This window comes from Fistularia commersonii, chromosome 8, assembly GCF_037954325.1.
Source record: "Fistularia commersonii isolate RoL2024-O1a breed Wild chromosome 8, RoL_Fcom_v1.0, whole genome shotgun sequence".
Taxonomy (NCBI): domain Eukaryota; kingdom Metazoa; phylum Chordata; class Actinopteri; order Syngnathiformes; family Fistulariidae; genus Fistularia; species Fistularia commersonii.
The window spans coordinates 10105014-10122378 of NC_141291.1; the positions used below are offsets into that span (position 1 = coordinate 10105014).

At 39.7% G+C, this 17365-nt stretch overlaps 1 protein-coding gene across 1 annotated transcript; it reads right to left on the reverse strand.

The window, feature by feature from the left end:
- Positions 1-5903: 5903 nt before the first annotated feature.
- Positions 5904-12981, reverse strand: htr5ab (5-hydroxytryptamine (serotonin) receptor 5A, genome duplicate b). Its single transcript, XM_086150345.1, has 3 exons — positions 12845-12981; positions 9116-9909; positions 5904-6391 (listed from the first exon to the last, which is right to left on the reverse strand). The coding sequence occupies exons 2-3, from the start codon at positions 9827-9829 to the stop codon at positions 6056-6058; spliced, it is 1050 nt and encodes a 349-aa protein (XP_086006471.1). The 5' UTR covers positions 9830-9909; positions 12845-12981; the 3' UTR covers positions 5904-6055.
- Positions 12982-17365: the final 4384 nt, after the last annotated feature.

Here is a 17365-nt window from a genome sequence, read left to right on the forward strand (position 1 = left end):
AATGATTGCTATAAAAGCCAGGGGTGAGCCATTTCCTCAGTTTTATTTTCAAAGATCCTAAAGGGTATCTGTTGTATAGCTCATGTTAATAGATTTAATTTCTTGCAGATACATTCACATCTTGTGTGCATAAAAATGCATAATGAATTTCATTGAGTTTGGACAATTTCAATAACAAACTAATAACAATACCTCTTAGCCTATTGTTAGTTGAGCAAGGCATCGTATTCAGTGTTTATCTGAAAGATGGTAATATCACTGTTAATGCTGCTTGCATAATAGATAATTGCTCAAGTAGAGGCTTCTACAAAATACCATAGTAACAAGCTTGTTATGTATTTTTTAACAAATCCAAAACAAATAATGTTTTCAGTGTCTGAACTTTGACAAAAAAAGTGTTGCTTGGAATATTAATTTTGTGTGTGCCAGTACAACACAATTCCTCCTGAATATAACAATAGAATGCTAAGCAAAACCTGTTTATTTTATTTTGTTTTTTCTTCCGGGACTTACTGTGCCAGTTCATGGAGATCAACCAATGTTCCCAGCTGCTGCAGTTGGACCGTCTTTTTGTCTGAGACGGCTATGAATTTATCTGACAAGACACAAGTTGTGGTATTTTCACCGTGAAATCTTGGTGAGCATATGAAAGCCACTGAAGGGCAGGGGAACGCTGATCTCACTGTTGTTCTAATCATCAGGGAGGATAATCAACCACATCTGTTTCTCTGCAACTGATCTCATTCATATTGTAATTTTTCGTCATGGAAATTGAAACTGGACCACATTATACACACCTAATGTAAAATTGGGCGTGTATAATGTGAATGAAAAATACAATGTGACTGAAGATAAAATAGAGCCGACATTTACATCATCAGACATCATGGGTTGAAAGCAAACATCCTTTGGGCTTATTCTGCTGAGGAGCAATGATATGGAAAAAAAAAAATGAGCAAAATTAACTTAAGGTATGAAAACTCGAGCTTCGGTATCATAGCTGACATTGGAATATATCCAGTATTCTTTATATCTTAACTTCAGGGACACCCTGATAAAGGCTGTAATCAGCTGGCGAGTAATCCAAAGTGTATTCCACAGGAAAACTGGTATTGATGATGCATAGAAGATCCAGTAAAAAAAAGCTATGTCTTAGTTTTTATTGGGGGACGACATACACTGGAAAAGAGCAAGTCCAAAAGAGATCTTTGTATGGAGAAAGGGATGTAAGCTTTAATGTTGGAGATCCTGTTACCAAGAGTGATCCTTTTTTGAAAGGTGTCTAGCCAGGTTCTTTGCAGAAAAAGACAGATCAACTAAGAAATCACTCTGTCAGCAACAGTTAGTCGCTTTAGATTGATTCAAGGTAGCCATGGGAACTCAATGCAAGACAGTGGGTGGCCTTTGGCATTTTGCCATTTTTGGTTGATCACAAAAAAGACATACAGCATTCGACATATACTGCTCGGGTTTCACTTTGTTTGAAGGAAATTACGTGCCACGTAGACATCAATGTAAGCTAATCGGAGATAGGTGTATAATTTCGCTTTAAGACCTGAGATTATTTACAAATCCAACAAGGATGGCAATGCAACGTTGCTAGATTGCCACAAATCTTGAAATTAATGTTGACCTCATTTGCAGGATAAGTGCTGCTGACAATGAATGAATGAATGAATGAATGAAATATGTAGCTTACATTTTGCTGGATAAATCCACCTTGCAGACTTCCATGTTCTTGACCTATATGATCTGTGTGATGAGAATCATATAGTCACACATATAATCCTTTCTTTTACTCCCATGGTACTATAGCAACAGAGCTGGTGGTTGTATTGATTGTCCTTGCTGTGTTGAAGAACAGGTGGAGGATATATTTCCCCATTTTCTGTTCACCCTGCATGGTGACCGAGCTCTGCCTTTTCTTTGTGTCTATATTGTGAACATGTACTATCCATGCATCTCAGTCACAATGATGACCTTATGGAGAAAACGCCCATATTTTGCAATTATCACACACTTCAGCAGTCATATCTTGAATTAGTCTTCCGGTTGTTTACCTCAGCCTCAGAATTACAACACCACCTACCTAATTTCGCCAGGAGGCAGCCCACATCAAATGGCATTCAGTCTAAGTTTGCGTCATGTTTGTTTTCCTAGTTTCCTCAAAAAGCTTTTCTCTCTCTCCTTATCTGAAATTGTAAATCCCGCTGGTATGTCAAACGTACACACTGGCAGTCCGAGAACACTGACAATAACATTTATAGAAAAATACTAGTTATTACAAGAATATCTTTCTTAGCATACACAGACAGTGTGTTGTGAAATGCATTTTAAACACTCACACTACATAGTTCACTGCTATTGTTAGAGCAGGGTATGATTCTGTTTAGATAGGAGGAGGAAATACAGATACTCCAGTGTTTCCATTTTTAACATCATAAGCTTACACTCAATTATTAGATCTCTGTAACTTAGCAACTTCTGCCAAAGATGCTTCACACTTCCATTGTATTAACTATTTATGGCCTGGCAGTGTGAGAGGAAGCAACAGGGTCAGGAGAGAGGCTGTAACAAAAAAAAAAAGTTTTTTGAAAAATAAGAGGCACAATATTTTAGATTTACAAAAACAGAAGACTGGTCTTGAGGTAGCACAGGAATTTCAACCTCAAAAACCTCAACTTGTACTTTTCCTCCAAGGATACTAAGAAAACTATATCAAAGCCTGATGCATTCACATACCATATGGCCCTGGCTGTTGAATGATTTAAAAAATGGACAACTACTGTACATCTCCACATTTGTGAATTCATTTCGATCTTGAGTTCTAGGAACTTGTGGCCACAATTGTAATAAAAAAAAGACTTTCTGTCTTTGTCTTTGCAAGGTTATTGCGAAACAAAAAAATGAAACTATGAAACACGTATCAACATATTTAGCTGCAGTGTGCTCAAAGATTCCAGCAAAATGTAAATGATTTATAATGTAACTCTGTGTTTTGCACCAATGTAACACATTGTCATGTTGTCAACAGAGGCAGTGAATGCTCTAGACATTATAAGATGAACAAACATGACAAGCCCATTGTAATGATACTGACATTTGCTCTTTGCTCCAAGTTTTGACTCCGAGGGCTGCCTCAAATGTATTTAAGCTTATGTTTCTGCCTCCATACTATTTATTTTCTTGTAAAGTTTTACCCAAACATGGTAGGTTTTATATTCTTGTGACTGCAGTCATAAATAAAATATATTTGTTTCTAGCAAGCAGTTGTTTTGGGGCAGTTTTTGATAGCTAATATACAGGTAGCATCACAACAGCAGTCATGTTTGCATATTTAAAATGAGGATTTGTCCATTAGGAAGTGCAATCCATTCCAGCCATATCCTAAGGCAAATAAAGATTTATCATCCCATATCTCTTCTGAAGTATTTTAGAATCTTTTATTTTCTCTCCAACTATGATAACCTCTGTTTTGCCCTGAGAACCTGAATTACAAGCAAATGAGGAAGAGCGTGAGGGAAGGGGTCCTCTTCTTCCCAGTCCTGCTTAGCATTTTCTGTTACAATAAAACACATCTATCCCCAGATAACAAGTGGAACAGTGGTACAGTCACATAGTCGACGTACCCTCTGAAAGATGTCTGTGGCAACATTGTTGTTAAGATAATACAGGTGAGATATTCCAGTTAGTCCGCACACCACAAGACTCCACTCCACTACCTCTTCCTGTTATGTAACATCTGGTTTACCAGAGGCTATGGTTTACATATTAGTGCTGTTCTCTTCTACTATTATACATTTAATTCTATTTATGAAAAATTACATGAAAATAAAGATGGAGAGGAGAACATGTGAACTGATTGGCTCTTCATATATAGATGACAGCACATATACTTGTTCCACAGGGCTTTGGTTTGCATCTCTTTCTGCATAACTCAGCTGCATAAGCTGCTTTTCATGCATGTTGTCGCCACTGGAAGAACAGACGGATGTGCTCCTTTGAATAGTGTGGGGCTCCTCACCCTCAAATGTACATGCAAGCACCGGCTCTAAAGAAAGCAAGAGTAAAAGCAGGGGTTTGTTAATAACATTGGTTGAATAAGGATGATTGAAAATTATTGAATTATTGATTATGACACAGATTGGTTATTGAAAAATGAATTATTATTAAAAACTCATGAAACTCTTCTACAGGTATCCGTTTGTGTTTTCTGTGCAAGCATCAAGCACTATGCCTTGTCCCTCGAGTGAAAAAAATTGCTTTCATAAGCTTTCTGGTTTATAGCTTTCAGCATATGTAATCCTTAATAAAGTGCACATTTGTTAACACTACTGTCATCAAAAGGTTTTGTGAAAGGACATGTGCACACATTAAACACTGAGAGAATTACAAAGAAAGGCCCTCTGAAGATGCCCATGTATTTAGATAAAGTATGAAAGACCGTAAAGTATTCTGATGATGTGCAGGGGGTACTAGCCACTAGCTTTGAATATAAAGTTGAAACAAGAAATTCTACAATGGCACATTTCATTAGCTTGGTCACCAGCCACGTTAGTAATTTCTGAATATTGTCCAACCATGGTTCTCGTGTGTATTTAATATTTAGAATTTTCAGTACACAATTTTACTGTCTACATACCTAGTGGAAAGCAAATTGAATGCATTATTGTTTGTGAAATATTGAAAATGCTGGCCACAGGTGTCCCCAAAAAACTACAGACTCCCTAAATCTGCTGGTGATTGGAGGAACATTGACATTTTTCAGAAATACTTTGACCTCTAAGAGAAAAAAGTCAATTGGAAAACATCTGTAACATATATCGAGCTCTGTCCTTCAATAAACCAAGGAAAGTGCCTGCTGTTTTGCAACATGTTAGCACTTTGCTAACTCATTTTAATGAGCACACTGTTGTTAACTATTATTTACATATAGAACATAATGATTCAGACAGTCTGAAGATCCCAGTCCTGAACATCCTAAACTGGAGATTGTTTTCACTCAACAGTGAAAACTTCTTAGTATTATAAATGTAGTTTTTTTGAAAAAATATTGTTAAAGTAATTGAATTTTAGCTATTAAAAATAATTGTTAGAAAAATCACAAGTTTTATCACTCTTAATTAAATAGTTTGGCTGTTGCTCATATAACATACATTTCCTTGTCTTCTCTTAAGATTTATTGCTCACAATATTGTGCATCACACAGCAAAAAAAGAAAATAAATGCTTTCATATTCTAACCCTTTTAGTAGAAGGTGGCAGTTTTCACGACAATAGGACAGACACTGATACAAACCATTGCTGGAACAAATCATATAATTTGTCAAAGCAGTCCTGTGGTTTTTATAATTCCCTAATTCCATTAGGTCATGCTTGTAACTATGCATTGCCTCACTTGTTGAAGTACTTGTAACCTCTTACACAATGAAAGAAACACATTGCTCAAAATCTAAAATGCTTTTTTCCCCTCTCAGACAAAGAAATCTGTTCGGAGAATCATTAATAAAAACCTTTTTTTTTCCCCATTAGATGTAATAATAACACATTTTATTCAGTGGCAGTGAGTTAGTGTTCAGCTTCAAGCCAGCTGTTCTCAGAACACTAATCAAATAGTTTTTTTTTGTCGTGTGAAAATTTGAATAAAGAATATGATTTTCTGTGATTTTCAAACAACCTCGCATATGATGATCAAAACTACTTTCGAGGGTTAATGTTTATTCAGTTTGCTCAGTGTATGTTTCCCCCTTAATTTGGCTAAAATAGAAGAGTGGAAGAGAAAAAGCAACATCTGGACATCATTCCTATATGCTGCAGTTTACCAGTTTTTCTCAGCCCAGGTGCGAGGTTGGTCCAGCAAAGGTAGTAAAACAAAACCAATAAAAATGACCAAAAAATGATCGCAAACAACAGATATTCAGACCTGTGTTCTTGTTGTCACCCAGCTAGGGCTGATTGACTGATGGATATAGACAAGTCTGTCCTTTTTCTGCCTGGAGGAGTTTCAATGTGGAGTGCATGTTGGTGCCCTGCGTCTGCAGAGCATTTTAAGTGGCTCAGCGCTGTCGGGAAAAGAGATTCCTCAGGGCATTGTTGTAGTTCTTATTAAAGGCTGTGTAGATGAGTGGGTTAAAGAAGGAATTGGAGTAGCCCAGCCAAAGAAAGATGCTTTTCCAGATGGGTGGGATGTCACAGGAGCACAGCGGCACGATAAGCTCGGTGATGAAGAATGGGATCCAACAAAGGACAAACACGCCAATCAAAATGCCAACCATAAGTGCAGCTTTTTTCTCCTTTTGTTCACGCCATGTGTCTCCATCTGTCTGGAAGGTCACGGTAGCATGACGCACAGTAAATACCATCTGGGGCTGCTGGTTTTCCTCTTTGACCTGCAAAAACATTATCAGTTCGAGAATACAGTAAAAACGATAGATTGATTTGCTAGTCAGTTACAAGGAAATATGCTCCAAGTTTTGGTGACGAAAAAAGATGAAAATGACGTCTCTGCTTACTGAAGATGTCATATAGGATGTTGACGGCAAAAGTGTGACAGCAGATGATTGGGCAAACTAAAATCTAATTTAAGATGTAAACATAGAAAGTAAACAGCAACATGCTCTGATTTGATGTGAACGAGTTTTCAATTTAGCAAAGATAAGCTGAAAAAACATGGACAATAACAATAATCTGAATTGCCTCTCCCCTCTATGGTACCAGCCAAAACACAGCTCAAGACTCATTATTTTTTTTACAAGGTAAAATCCTTAACAGCTTTTATAAACACAAGCAATCCCTCTCTAAAACCTCTAATGTAATTAAGACAGAAACCCGCATGGGGAAGCAAATCAAACAATCCAGTGACTGTTAGGATGAGTAAAACTAATCCATACATAGAGGGCCAGAAGTTAAAAGCACAAAGCTGGGAAATAACACGTATTATTTTCTCTATGACAGCATTTAAGGCAGCATTTTATTCTGAGGTGTTCAAAATGACATAAAAGCGAGAAGACCATCTACAACAAATTTATTAGACCATGATTTATTTTCATTTGAACGTTTTAACAAAACTAGGCCAAATTCAGAGGTCATATTTGGAGAGATCACCAAGAAATAGACACAATTTACAATTCACAATTACTGAAACAATACTAAAATGGAATATAGAGAATGATTTCTATTTTTCAATTGATATACGTTTCCTTTAAAAAAAAAACACCACAGCAGATATTTGGATATATTTATACATGTTCCCCACAATGCCTAGCCCAACATTGTACCTCAGGCATTAAGTGAATGAATCTGGCAGATGTATGTAAAACTCAAGTCTTTGGTGTCTCTAATAAATATGAATTTCTACATGAAATTTTTCAAATAACTAGGGTTTTTAGATGATGCATGTTTACTTGGAAGAGGGCAATAAGGGCGCCATCTGAAAGTAGGTCGCTGAAACTGCCACATAACTGGCGATATGTAGGGAACTAGCAGAGGTCTGTGTTGCACGGCACTCAAATGGAGCGGCCAATCGGATTGCAGATTTTGCCCAGGGTCTAAGCTCCTTCTACAGGTCTGCTTCAATTGAGACACGGATCGGAGTTTATAAATTCACAAGCAGTGGTTAACGTTTTCTTTCATTAAACATGAATATGTGAGGTAGATATTTCTCTTGAAATGTTTTTTTTTTTTAGCTTTTTGTCTAAGGAGTATGTCTTCACAAATGAGAGTGGCTATCATTCAAGTGCTAGTAAAAGAATAAGGCAATATCCTTGGAACTGTATATCTTTGTTTGTAAGAATACATTCAAAAGTATTTAAACATTTAAACTTGTCTGCTTGAGTAATTTGAAAAAAGATAAATGTTGTGATTCTTCATGTGTTGGAGGTCAGAGATACCCTCAAGGGGGAAAGTACACGTTCCGCAGTTCTGTAAAATATGTTTGTTTTCCAGTAACCTTTTTCAACCATTTCCCTTAATTGGATACCAGTTTTTTGTGCAACAAGGCAAAGGAAATGTGCATCATCATAGTTTTATCTGCATTGTGAATTTGTATTATCTTTGGGTATATCTTTGTGAGTGGCCATGAATGGATTGTTGTGGACAGATTATCTGAGACTTTGCCATTGCTCATGTCATGAAACTGCACGAGCATTTTGTAGGGTTTTCTCTTTCCTCTCATTGGTGAGTGCTGATAAATGAATAAAATTAAAGTAAACTGCGTTTGGGCAACAAGACATGAGTAAAAGAACTTTAAAATTAAACAAGTAGAAATACATACGACCATGTACAAAAGATAGAATTTAATTGACATTTTCGCAAGAACTATTTTTTTTATTTATTTTTTTTATTAAAACTTACCTTTAGGTAACCTGATGCTTTCAGAGAAGGAAGAAGCTCACATGTGGTACTTTAAATTTTTTTTTGCCAGTTCTCAATGGGTTCTCAAAGGGTTTATCATCTATTAAACCGTCTTAAACCCCTAGGTGATTTCAGACACCTATTCAGTATTTGCATTTCCCATAAACAGGTGAAAAGTGGATGTGGACTCACTTTTCATGATTTACTATTTGTTACTGCGGGAAGATATAGATGTAAATCTTGGTGTCTGATGAGAGAGAGAGAGAGAGAGAGAGAGAGAGAGAGAGAGAGAGAGAGAGAGAGAGAGAGAGAGAGAGAGAGAGAGAGAGAGAGAGAGAGAGAGAGAGAGAGAGAGAGAGAGAGAGAGAGAGAGAGAGAGAGAGAGAGAGAGAGAGAGAGAGAGAGAGAGAGAGAGAGAGAGAGAGAGAGAGAGAGAGAGAGACAGAGAGACGCATGCACTGGCTCATTAAAGATAGAGAAAGTGGTATTTATAGCCTTCTACCTACGCACATTAACAAGTTGGTGATGAGCAGGATGCCTGCATCTCTTGTTCCTATGCTCACACAACAGATGCTCGGTTACCTGATTATTGTGAAACATCTCATCGGTCTAAAAATTGCATAGCATCTGATATTTCTGTGCCAGGGATATCAGCCAGTCAAGGGGGGAGAAATAGTCACCATGACAAAAAGGTTAGAGAACATAATGATACTCGGGATGGGATATTGGGTTGAAAGACTGCATTTGAAACGAAAAATATCAATAATCACCTCTGCCATGGGGGTAATTGTGTTGGTCTTGCGGGAGCCGATCCGAAACTTGGCTGCCTTGTAGATCTTCCAATATACAAACAGCACCACGCAGAGAGGCAGGTAGAATGCTCCAAAAGTTGAGAAGATGGTGTAAGAGGGCTCCTGGCTCACCTGGCACTTCATCCCCTCTGAGTAGGTCTCTCCCCAGCCAAAGAGGGGCGACAGCGAGATGATGGAGGAGAGCAGCCACGTCAAGGCGATCATCACATTAGAGATCTTCTTACGTGTTTTGAGCGTGTACTCCAGGTGCCTGGTGATAGACCAGTAGCGGTCCAGTGCAATGGCTGTCACGTTCCAGATGCTGGCCGTGCAGCAAAGCACATCAAAGGAGATCCACACCTGGCACAACACACGACCCAGTTTCCACAGCCTGCCGTTCAGCTCATGGACCAGGCTGAGCGGCATGACAAGAGCTGCCACCATCACGTCGGATATAGCCATGGAAGCGACCAGATTATGGGGTACGCGGTGAAATGTCCTCACCCTCAGGATGGTCACGAGCACCAACAAGTTCCACACAAAGGTGGCCACTGCCAGCATGGCCAGTAAAGTCAGAGTGAGCACACTGAATAGAGAGAAAGGCTTGTAGATGTTTCCTCCTGAGTCAAAGCTGTCCAGGGGCCCACTGAGGTTGGCTGGCACCACGCTGCCATTGGAATATGTCATGGTAGCTACAAGCTTCCTCACAGCCAGGCTCAAAGACGCTTGTAAGACTGTTTCCCAGGGAGAGAGAAAGTAGCCTCATTCTGCAGTGAGAAAAAGGAAAAAAGTCCATTTTACTTTGACTTGCAACTCTGACTTCTTATCATCAACCCTACAGCATACCAATTCAATCACGTGAATGAAGGATAATCTGAAAGGAAACAGACTCTTACCCCCTGGTTTTTGCACAGATGTCTAAAATCTTGGCATTGGTCACAAGAGGGAGCAGTATGGTGATTTGCGCACAAAAGTAAAAAGCACTTCAGTTTTGCATTCGGGCTGTTGAGCAACCTGCCTACAACTTTCAAGTGCAATTTCATGTGCTGTTAAAAAGCCTCAAAAGTACTCTGGGACATCTCTGGGTCTGGAGACCATAAATATTAATTTTCATCATCATTATCATATTGCTGTACTTAGAATTGCCTCAGAATCAGGTCTATGTTGTTAAATGTCTGATTTCATAATGACTCTTCATTACTGTAGGACCCCCATTAGGAAACATGGATTTTCGGTGAACAGAAAATGACTAAGTGCTACGGATTTAAAAATGCATATGATTGAAATAGTTGTAGATAACTGCATTTTCTGATACAACATAAGAAACCTAATGAAGGGATGTCCTGATAGAGGTGGTGTACGTGATATTAGCAGTGTCTCATCAACTACAAATATGTTTATTGAGATTGTTAATGAAGACTTTTCCATGATGATTAAGATAAATCTGAGTGTCTACAGCAATGCTTTAGGCAATTGTCTGTTTTGAAAATCATTCATAAATCTTTAACAATCACATGTGATATTCAAACAAATCAAATAGATTTTTTTTTTAAATGCGGTTAAAATTACCTCTTTCTCTACACTGTATTCTGGCGTTATCCCCCTGACTCTATTAATCCTCTCTTACTAGAGCTTACTACTTTGATTTGTTCTATCTAACATCATCAGAAAAGAAGCTTGTGAGTAGCCTTGAATAGTAAAATTAGGCACAATATAAAATAAGATAGACTTTATTGATCCCACTATTGGGAAATTCAATTGTCACAGCAGCATTACAAATAGTGCAAATAGTAGAAAAAAAACAAGTTAGGATATAGGCACAAATGAACAAGACTATAAATGATATAAACAACAGAAAAAAACAAAATATAAAAAAGATATAAAAGAAACAAAAGAAATGCCCTCTGCAGAGAATGGTAAGGTGTCCTGGAGGATGTAAAAATATAAATATTGCACAGATAATAGTGGTAAGTAAAAGTGGAGGTAAGTGGTCTCTCAGAACTGTGGTCACATAGGACAGAGGACCATGTTCTTATTGTTTAAGTCAGAAAAGTAAGAATTTATTCTGAGGCCCTAAAATTATAATTTATGATGAAAGGCTGAAGCATCAATTTGACAAATAAATCAGTCACACCTGGCTTGAATTTACAATGGTTGATCTAGCAGGAAACAGACACATTTAAAAATGAGACACCAAAAGGTTACTTTGAAAATTCATCTTCATTTGACCTGTCCTCATTGATCTGACCAGCTATCTGTCACCCAGTCTCATCAATAAGGCTCACCGGGCAGCAACAATGTGGACTGTATTACTGTCAAGCTGTGCTTCCACAGACATGTGACAGTCTTTTTGGCAACACAAATCTTACTCTCAAGCCACAAGGTTTACATGAGCACACTGGCAAGTCCTTTGTCCCCTCTTCTCCCTGCTTCTATTAAAGATCCAATAGCCATGAAATTGGACAGCACTCATGACGGGAACAGGCAATCAAATATGCGGCGTTTAGCAGACCAATGATCTAATTTCAATTCTCTTTGTCATTGGCAATGATGTGGATGCTATGGCGTAGAGTTGGTGCTTACTCTGTGACTGAATGACAATCAAGGATGAAAAAAACATGCAAATGTGTGGTACATATGGAGAGGATCTGGGAGGGAGATACTGAGGGATGGGGGGCTGCAACTCCCACCACTGACGTCACATGATAATAACAACCTTGTTGAAGGCGATCAGACACCCTTGTGGGTACAGTGTCAGCTCAGGTCAGCTGTTGTTTTCAAACCTAAATTACTAATGATAATATACTAATGCTTAATTTGAGTGTACTAGATTTAAATGTGGTAGAAGAAACATATGTTGTTTCCCTGACATGCTGAAGAATTGAAATTCTCCCATGCAACATATATTCTAGAATGTACCTTAACCACACCATATTATGCAGAAATCACTTCCAGTATTTCAAAAAAGTTAAATGCATTTATATTAAAATGCAGTGAAAATTATATCTCTAAACAAACGTGTTATATTCCGAATGAAAAAAAAAAACAAGCTCAGTTCAAAGTCTGTTTTGTTTACATATCTTCCTTTCATCGCTGAATGACCCCAGGGCTTGATTTCTGCACGGATGTCTCAATTCATTTTCAGGGTTACTGTGCAAAGAAAATTACCACACATAAGACAGGCAGGCCGAGCATGATTAGCTCTGTATGGCAAATTCTGTTTTATGACAAGATCATTTCCCTGATGTCACAGTACCTGACTTAGTGGGCTTGATGCCCTCTGACTAGGGTGATACTAATGATTCTGTAAAGCAGACCAATAACAAGGGATGTCACCCAGCATTGCATTGAGCAGCTCCAGCCTGGTGTTTTACATTTAAAAGCATGCATTCAATCCTACTTAAATATCCTGTTTCCTATATATATCCTAATCCTACATCTATCTGTCTATATATGTATATGTATATGTATATATGTATGTATGTGTGTGTATGTATGTATATATATATATATATTGTTGCAGGAAGTCCCGATTTGCATATTCAAATAATATTATCATTAACTTGAAATCTAGGATTTCCCCTGAGAGTTTATCATGGGGAGACACTTGTTACACATCACCTCGAAAACACAACCCGACTTTGGAGTTTTTTTTTTAAATTCAAAATTGCGTTATTTTCTCACCGCGGAACAGAAACTCACCGTTGAATCTTCGAACCGGGAGCCACACTACCCCCCCTCCCCCACGTCTAGTGTACGAAAACCTGTCCTGAGCAAGAAGCTCCCCTCGGCGTCGACGGCTCTGTCCGAATCCGCCCGGCCGCTCCGGACCTCCGGGCTCCGGCGTGGATGATCGCGCTCGGTGGCGGCACCGGCGCTGGAATGAACCACGGCGATCGGGGGATGTGGAAGGTGGCGGAGAGGTGGATCCGGATGGTAAACGTCCGCACCTGGGTTCATGCGTGTGCGCGCATCCACGTGCACTTCCGACGTTTATATTTATGTTCATCACATGGACTGAAGCTGCATGTTTTGGAGCATTTAGAGCAATGGGGAGGGGGTTACATGCCCTGTTCCCGCCCTCCCGCGATCGGTGTGATTCTGCACCGATCGCGGGTTGTTTCAGGTGACTCGAACCCTGTGTGCTTTGCGTGCACCGCAAACCCCGCAACTCCCGCCGTGTTTTGCACTTCTGTGGTGACTTCAACCCCACCTTCCTCAGCGTGCCCTTCGGGCTCAGTTATCTCGAAAGACCCCCCCCCCCCCCCCACCCCATTTGTCCTGGAGAAACTCTCCCGGGGATATAGGAATTACCTGAATTAATCTGGTCGCCAGCACGAAGCTCCCAGCCTGGCGACGGGGGAACAGAACAAACTGTGGCTGTAAAACAAACAGTTCCGCACTGAAAGCCATTTGAAATAAATTCGCTTATTAGTGTTAATGAACTCAAGCAGTAGCCAAAGCAACGGATAGATGACACCCCCCACCCCCTTAAAGTCAATTAAAACAGCATTAAAGTTCATCCAATGATACAAATAATATTTCCTTTTTTTCAAGTTCTGCATCAACATCACCTCAGCTGGATCGATAAACAAAATGACAGGGAAGATGAAATGTGTTCTTCTATTTTGTGAACTGTCCCTTTAACCGAGAAAACCATCGCTATGTAGTCCTCCTATAGGAGAATGCGGTAATGTTAGGGCTATGAAGCAGCTGCTTAGCATTGCAGTGGCTTCCCCGTCGGCCCGTGTGGATGTTCTGGTTTCAGCACCACGGACAGAGCTTGAACGTTCATGACAAAAATCCATGTGTTGCAGCATCGCCTGCAGTAGAGGGCAAATCGCTTTCAGACAGGAAACCAGCGTCTTCTATCGCCTCATCTTATTTACTTCAGTGATCGGTGATGTAATCTATTCTCTGGCTGATGCTCAGTTCCTCCTAATCCATTGGATTTTTATAAAACACCTGCCCCGGGAGTACGGGGCTTTAACTGCACATGAAATTTTTAGGTACAGGGAACCTATGGGTTGAGCTCAATCCTTTTATAGTTTAAAAGGAAGTGGGATTAGTGAACCTCTCCACTGTCTGTATTTGCCCCATCTTCCCACCCACTATTCCACTCTGAACCCCACCCCCCACCACCACAGCCCCCACTCACATTCAATTAATGCTGAGGTAAAATAGGAAATTATAGTAGCTGTTCAAAACCTCCTTTTAAGTATTCTGGCACTGACATTGTGTTTAACCAGGGCAATGTATACTCTATTAAAAAATCATAAATTATATTTCCAGGGGTTTTTCTTTTTCTTTTTCTTTTTAAACATGAATGAGAAAAGAGTGTCTTATCAGACTTAACATTTAACATTGCCTCACTGGAAAATTCTCACACTGCCCTGTTTCTGAGCAGCTGTGACTCACCTGGCGTGAAATCTGAAATACAAGTATTGTACATCCCTTCTTCAAGCAGGAGCCAAAAAAAGGTATTTTACAATTTTCCCTTGTCTGGACTTGAACAATGCCATAGCCATCAATAGCAGGTCATCAATAATTTCTCGTTACAACAGAAATTGAAGCTTTGATTACTTTTGGTCATGGTTTCTGAACACTGTAACACAGGCTTGCATCCGGGATGGGCTTTTTTTAGATCCAGCTACTCTTCCATAAGTGTGTGTCTGTGTCTTTGTCATGATTCCAGTGGCTGTGTAATGAGTGATAAAACAGAATTGCAGAATGTGTTACGTTATCTGTAAGACCCCATTATGCCACTCACGATCACTGATGACCTTTTGCATTATAAGCCAGATGAAACCAAGCCCCTATTGGAAAGCCAATATTATAGACATGTTATGTTTAAAATTATATTGAAGTGCACTATAATCCCATGTGTATTTTTTTTTGGCTTTCCTTCTGGGATATCTCTCCCTCTCTAGAACAGGCGGTCACTCAATTCTGTGACAATATGATCGTGTGAAAAAATGTAAATGTTTAAACATCTTGGAACCAGAATTACACGCTGCAGTCAAGGTCGATGCAGCCAGTGTGGATTGTCATTCGTCCCTGAAAGCTAATGATATGAGCCTGCACTGCACCATGCAAACCTAATTACAGCATTAGTGAGTGTCAGTATAGCTGGCAAGGCAGGGGTAGGTACACGCCAGCAAGGTGTTAGACTGTGATGTGCTGAGGTAAGCAGCACAGGCCCGATAGATGTTACCAAATGGGGAGGGGTGGACTCAATAAATTGTAGGGATGGATGAGAAGGTCCCTCTTTGATGGTTTGTTGGTGGGCAGAGTACACAGAGTACACACAAGCAGCAATTCCTGCACAAGAAAGAGGAATACGCCTTCAACTCTCAGGTGTATACAGTAAGATATATATATATATATATAGAGAGAGAGAGAGAGAGAGAGATAGATAGATAGATATCTTCTTCTTCTCCTTTTGGCTTTTCCCTTCAGGGGTCCCCACAATGAATCAACCTTCGCCATCTAACCCTATTCTCTATATCGTCCTCTCTTACACCAACTACCTTCATATCCTCTCTCACTACGTCCATAAATCTTCTCTTTGGTCTTCCTTGAGACCTCCTGCCTTGCAGCTCTAATTCCAGCATCCGTCTACCAATATATTCACTATCCCTCCTCTGTACATGACCGAACCATCTCAGTCTGGCTTCTCTGACCTCTCCAAAACACCTAACATGTGCTGTTCCTCTGATAGACTCATTCCTGATCCTATCCATCCTGGTCTCTCCCAAAGAGAACCATAGCATCTTCATCTCTGCGACCTCAAGCTCTGCCTCCTGTCTTTTCGTCATTGTAACTTAGGCCATACAGCAGTCTCACCACTGTCGTGTACACCTTTCCTTTCATTCTGGCTGATAACCAGATACCCCTGACACTTTTCTCCATCCGCTCTAACCTGCTTGAACCCGTCTCTTCGCCTCTTTTTAGCACTCTCCGTTGCTCTGGACTATTGACCCCAAGTACCTGAAATCCTCCAACTTCTTGATCTCCACTCCCTGTAGCCTCACCGTTCCACTTGACTTCCTCTCATTCACTGACATAAACTCTGTCTTGACCATCATGCCTCTCCTTTCCAGAGCATACCTCCACCTCTCTAGGTTTTCCTCAACCTGTTCTCTGCTCTCACTACAAATCACAATTACAATGTCAGATCACAATGTCATCTGCAAACATTATGGTCCATGGAGATTCCTGTCTAACCTCATCTCTCAGCCTGTCCATCACCACTGCAAAAAAGAAGGGGGTCAGAGCTGATCCCTGATGGAGTCCCATCTCCACCTTGAACTTCTCTGTTACCCCTACAGCACACCGTACCAGTGTCTCACAGCTAGCATACATGTCCTGCACCAGTCTAACATACTTCTTGGCTACTTCAGATTTCATCCTACAATACCAGAGCTCCTCTCTTGGCACCCTGTAATATGCTTTTTCTAGGTCTACAACAACACAATGCAGCTTCCGTCTCTGTACTTCTCTATTGGCATTCTCAAAGCAAATACTGCATCTGTAGTACTCTTTCTAGGCATGAACCCATACTGCTGTTCACAAACGCTGACTTCTGCTCGCAGTCTAGTTTCCACTACTCTTTCCCATAACTTCCTTGTATGGCTTATCAATCTTATCCCTCTATAGTTGCTGCAATTCTGCACATCCCCCTTATTCTTAAAAATGGGCACCATCACACTTCGTCTTCATTCTTCAGGCTTCTTCACACACACACACACACACACACACACACACACACACACTTGTAAATATACCCACATTTCCATACCTATATTGGAATACAGCATTTATGTGCTGTATATCCATAGTTCTTGATCTGTTTACGGTTTAGAATATTTTGAGGATTTGTTGTGCGGCCAACGGGAGCTCAAGAGGTAGTGCCATATCACACACTGTTAAATATAGATTAACGATATGAGGTCAGTTTGAAAAACATTACCATTAAGTAGTCCCGGGGGAACCTGTTTTAGGGATGTTAATTGATTTTATATCTTATCAGCCTGTTGATAATTTATGTCTATAATTTGGGAGCTCATTAACCTGTCTGTTTCCGTATGAGGGACTTATTGAACTACAATTACAGATACTGGAAGAGGTTTGTGGCACCCTCCTACTTATAGAACGTAGCTTCCCTTTTATAATTTTTCTATTTTCAAAAACGATTTCGCCACTTAACAGAATAAAAGGACC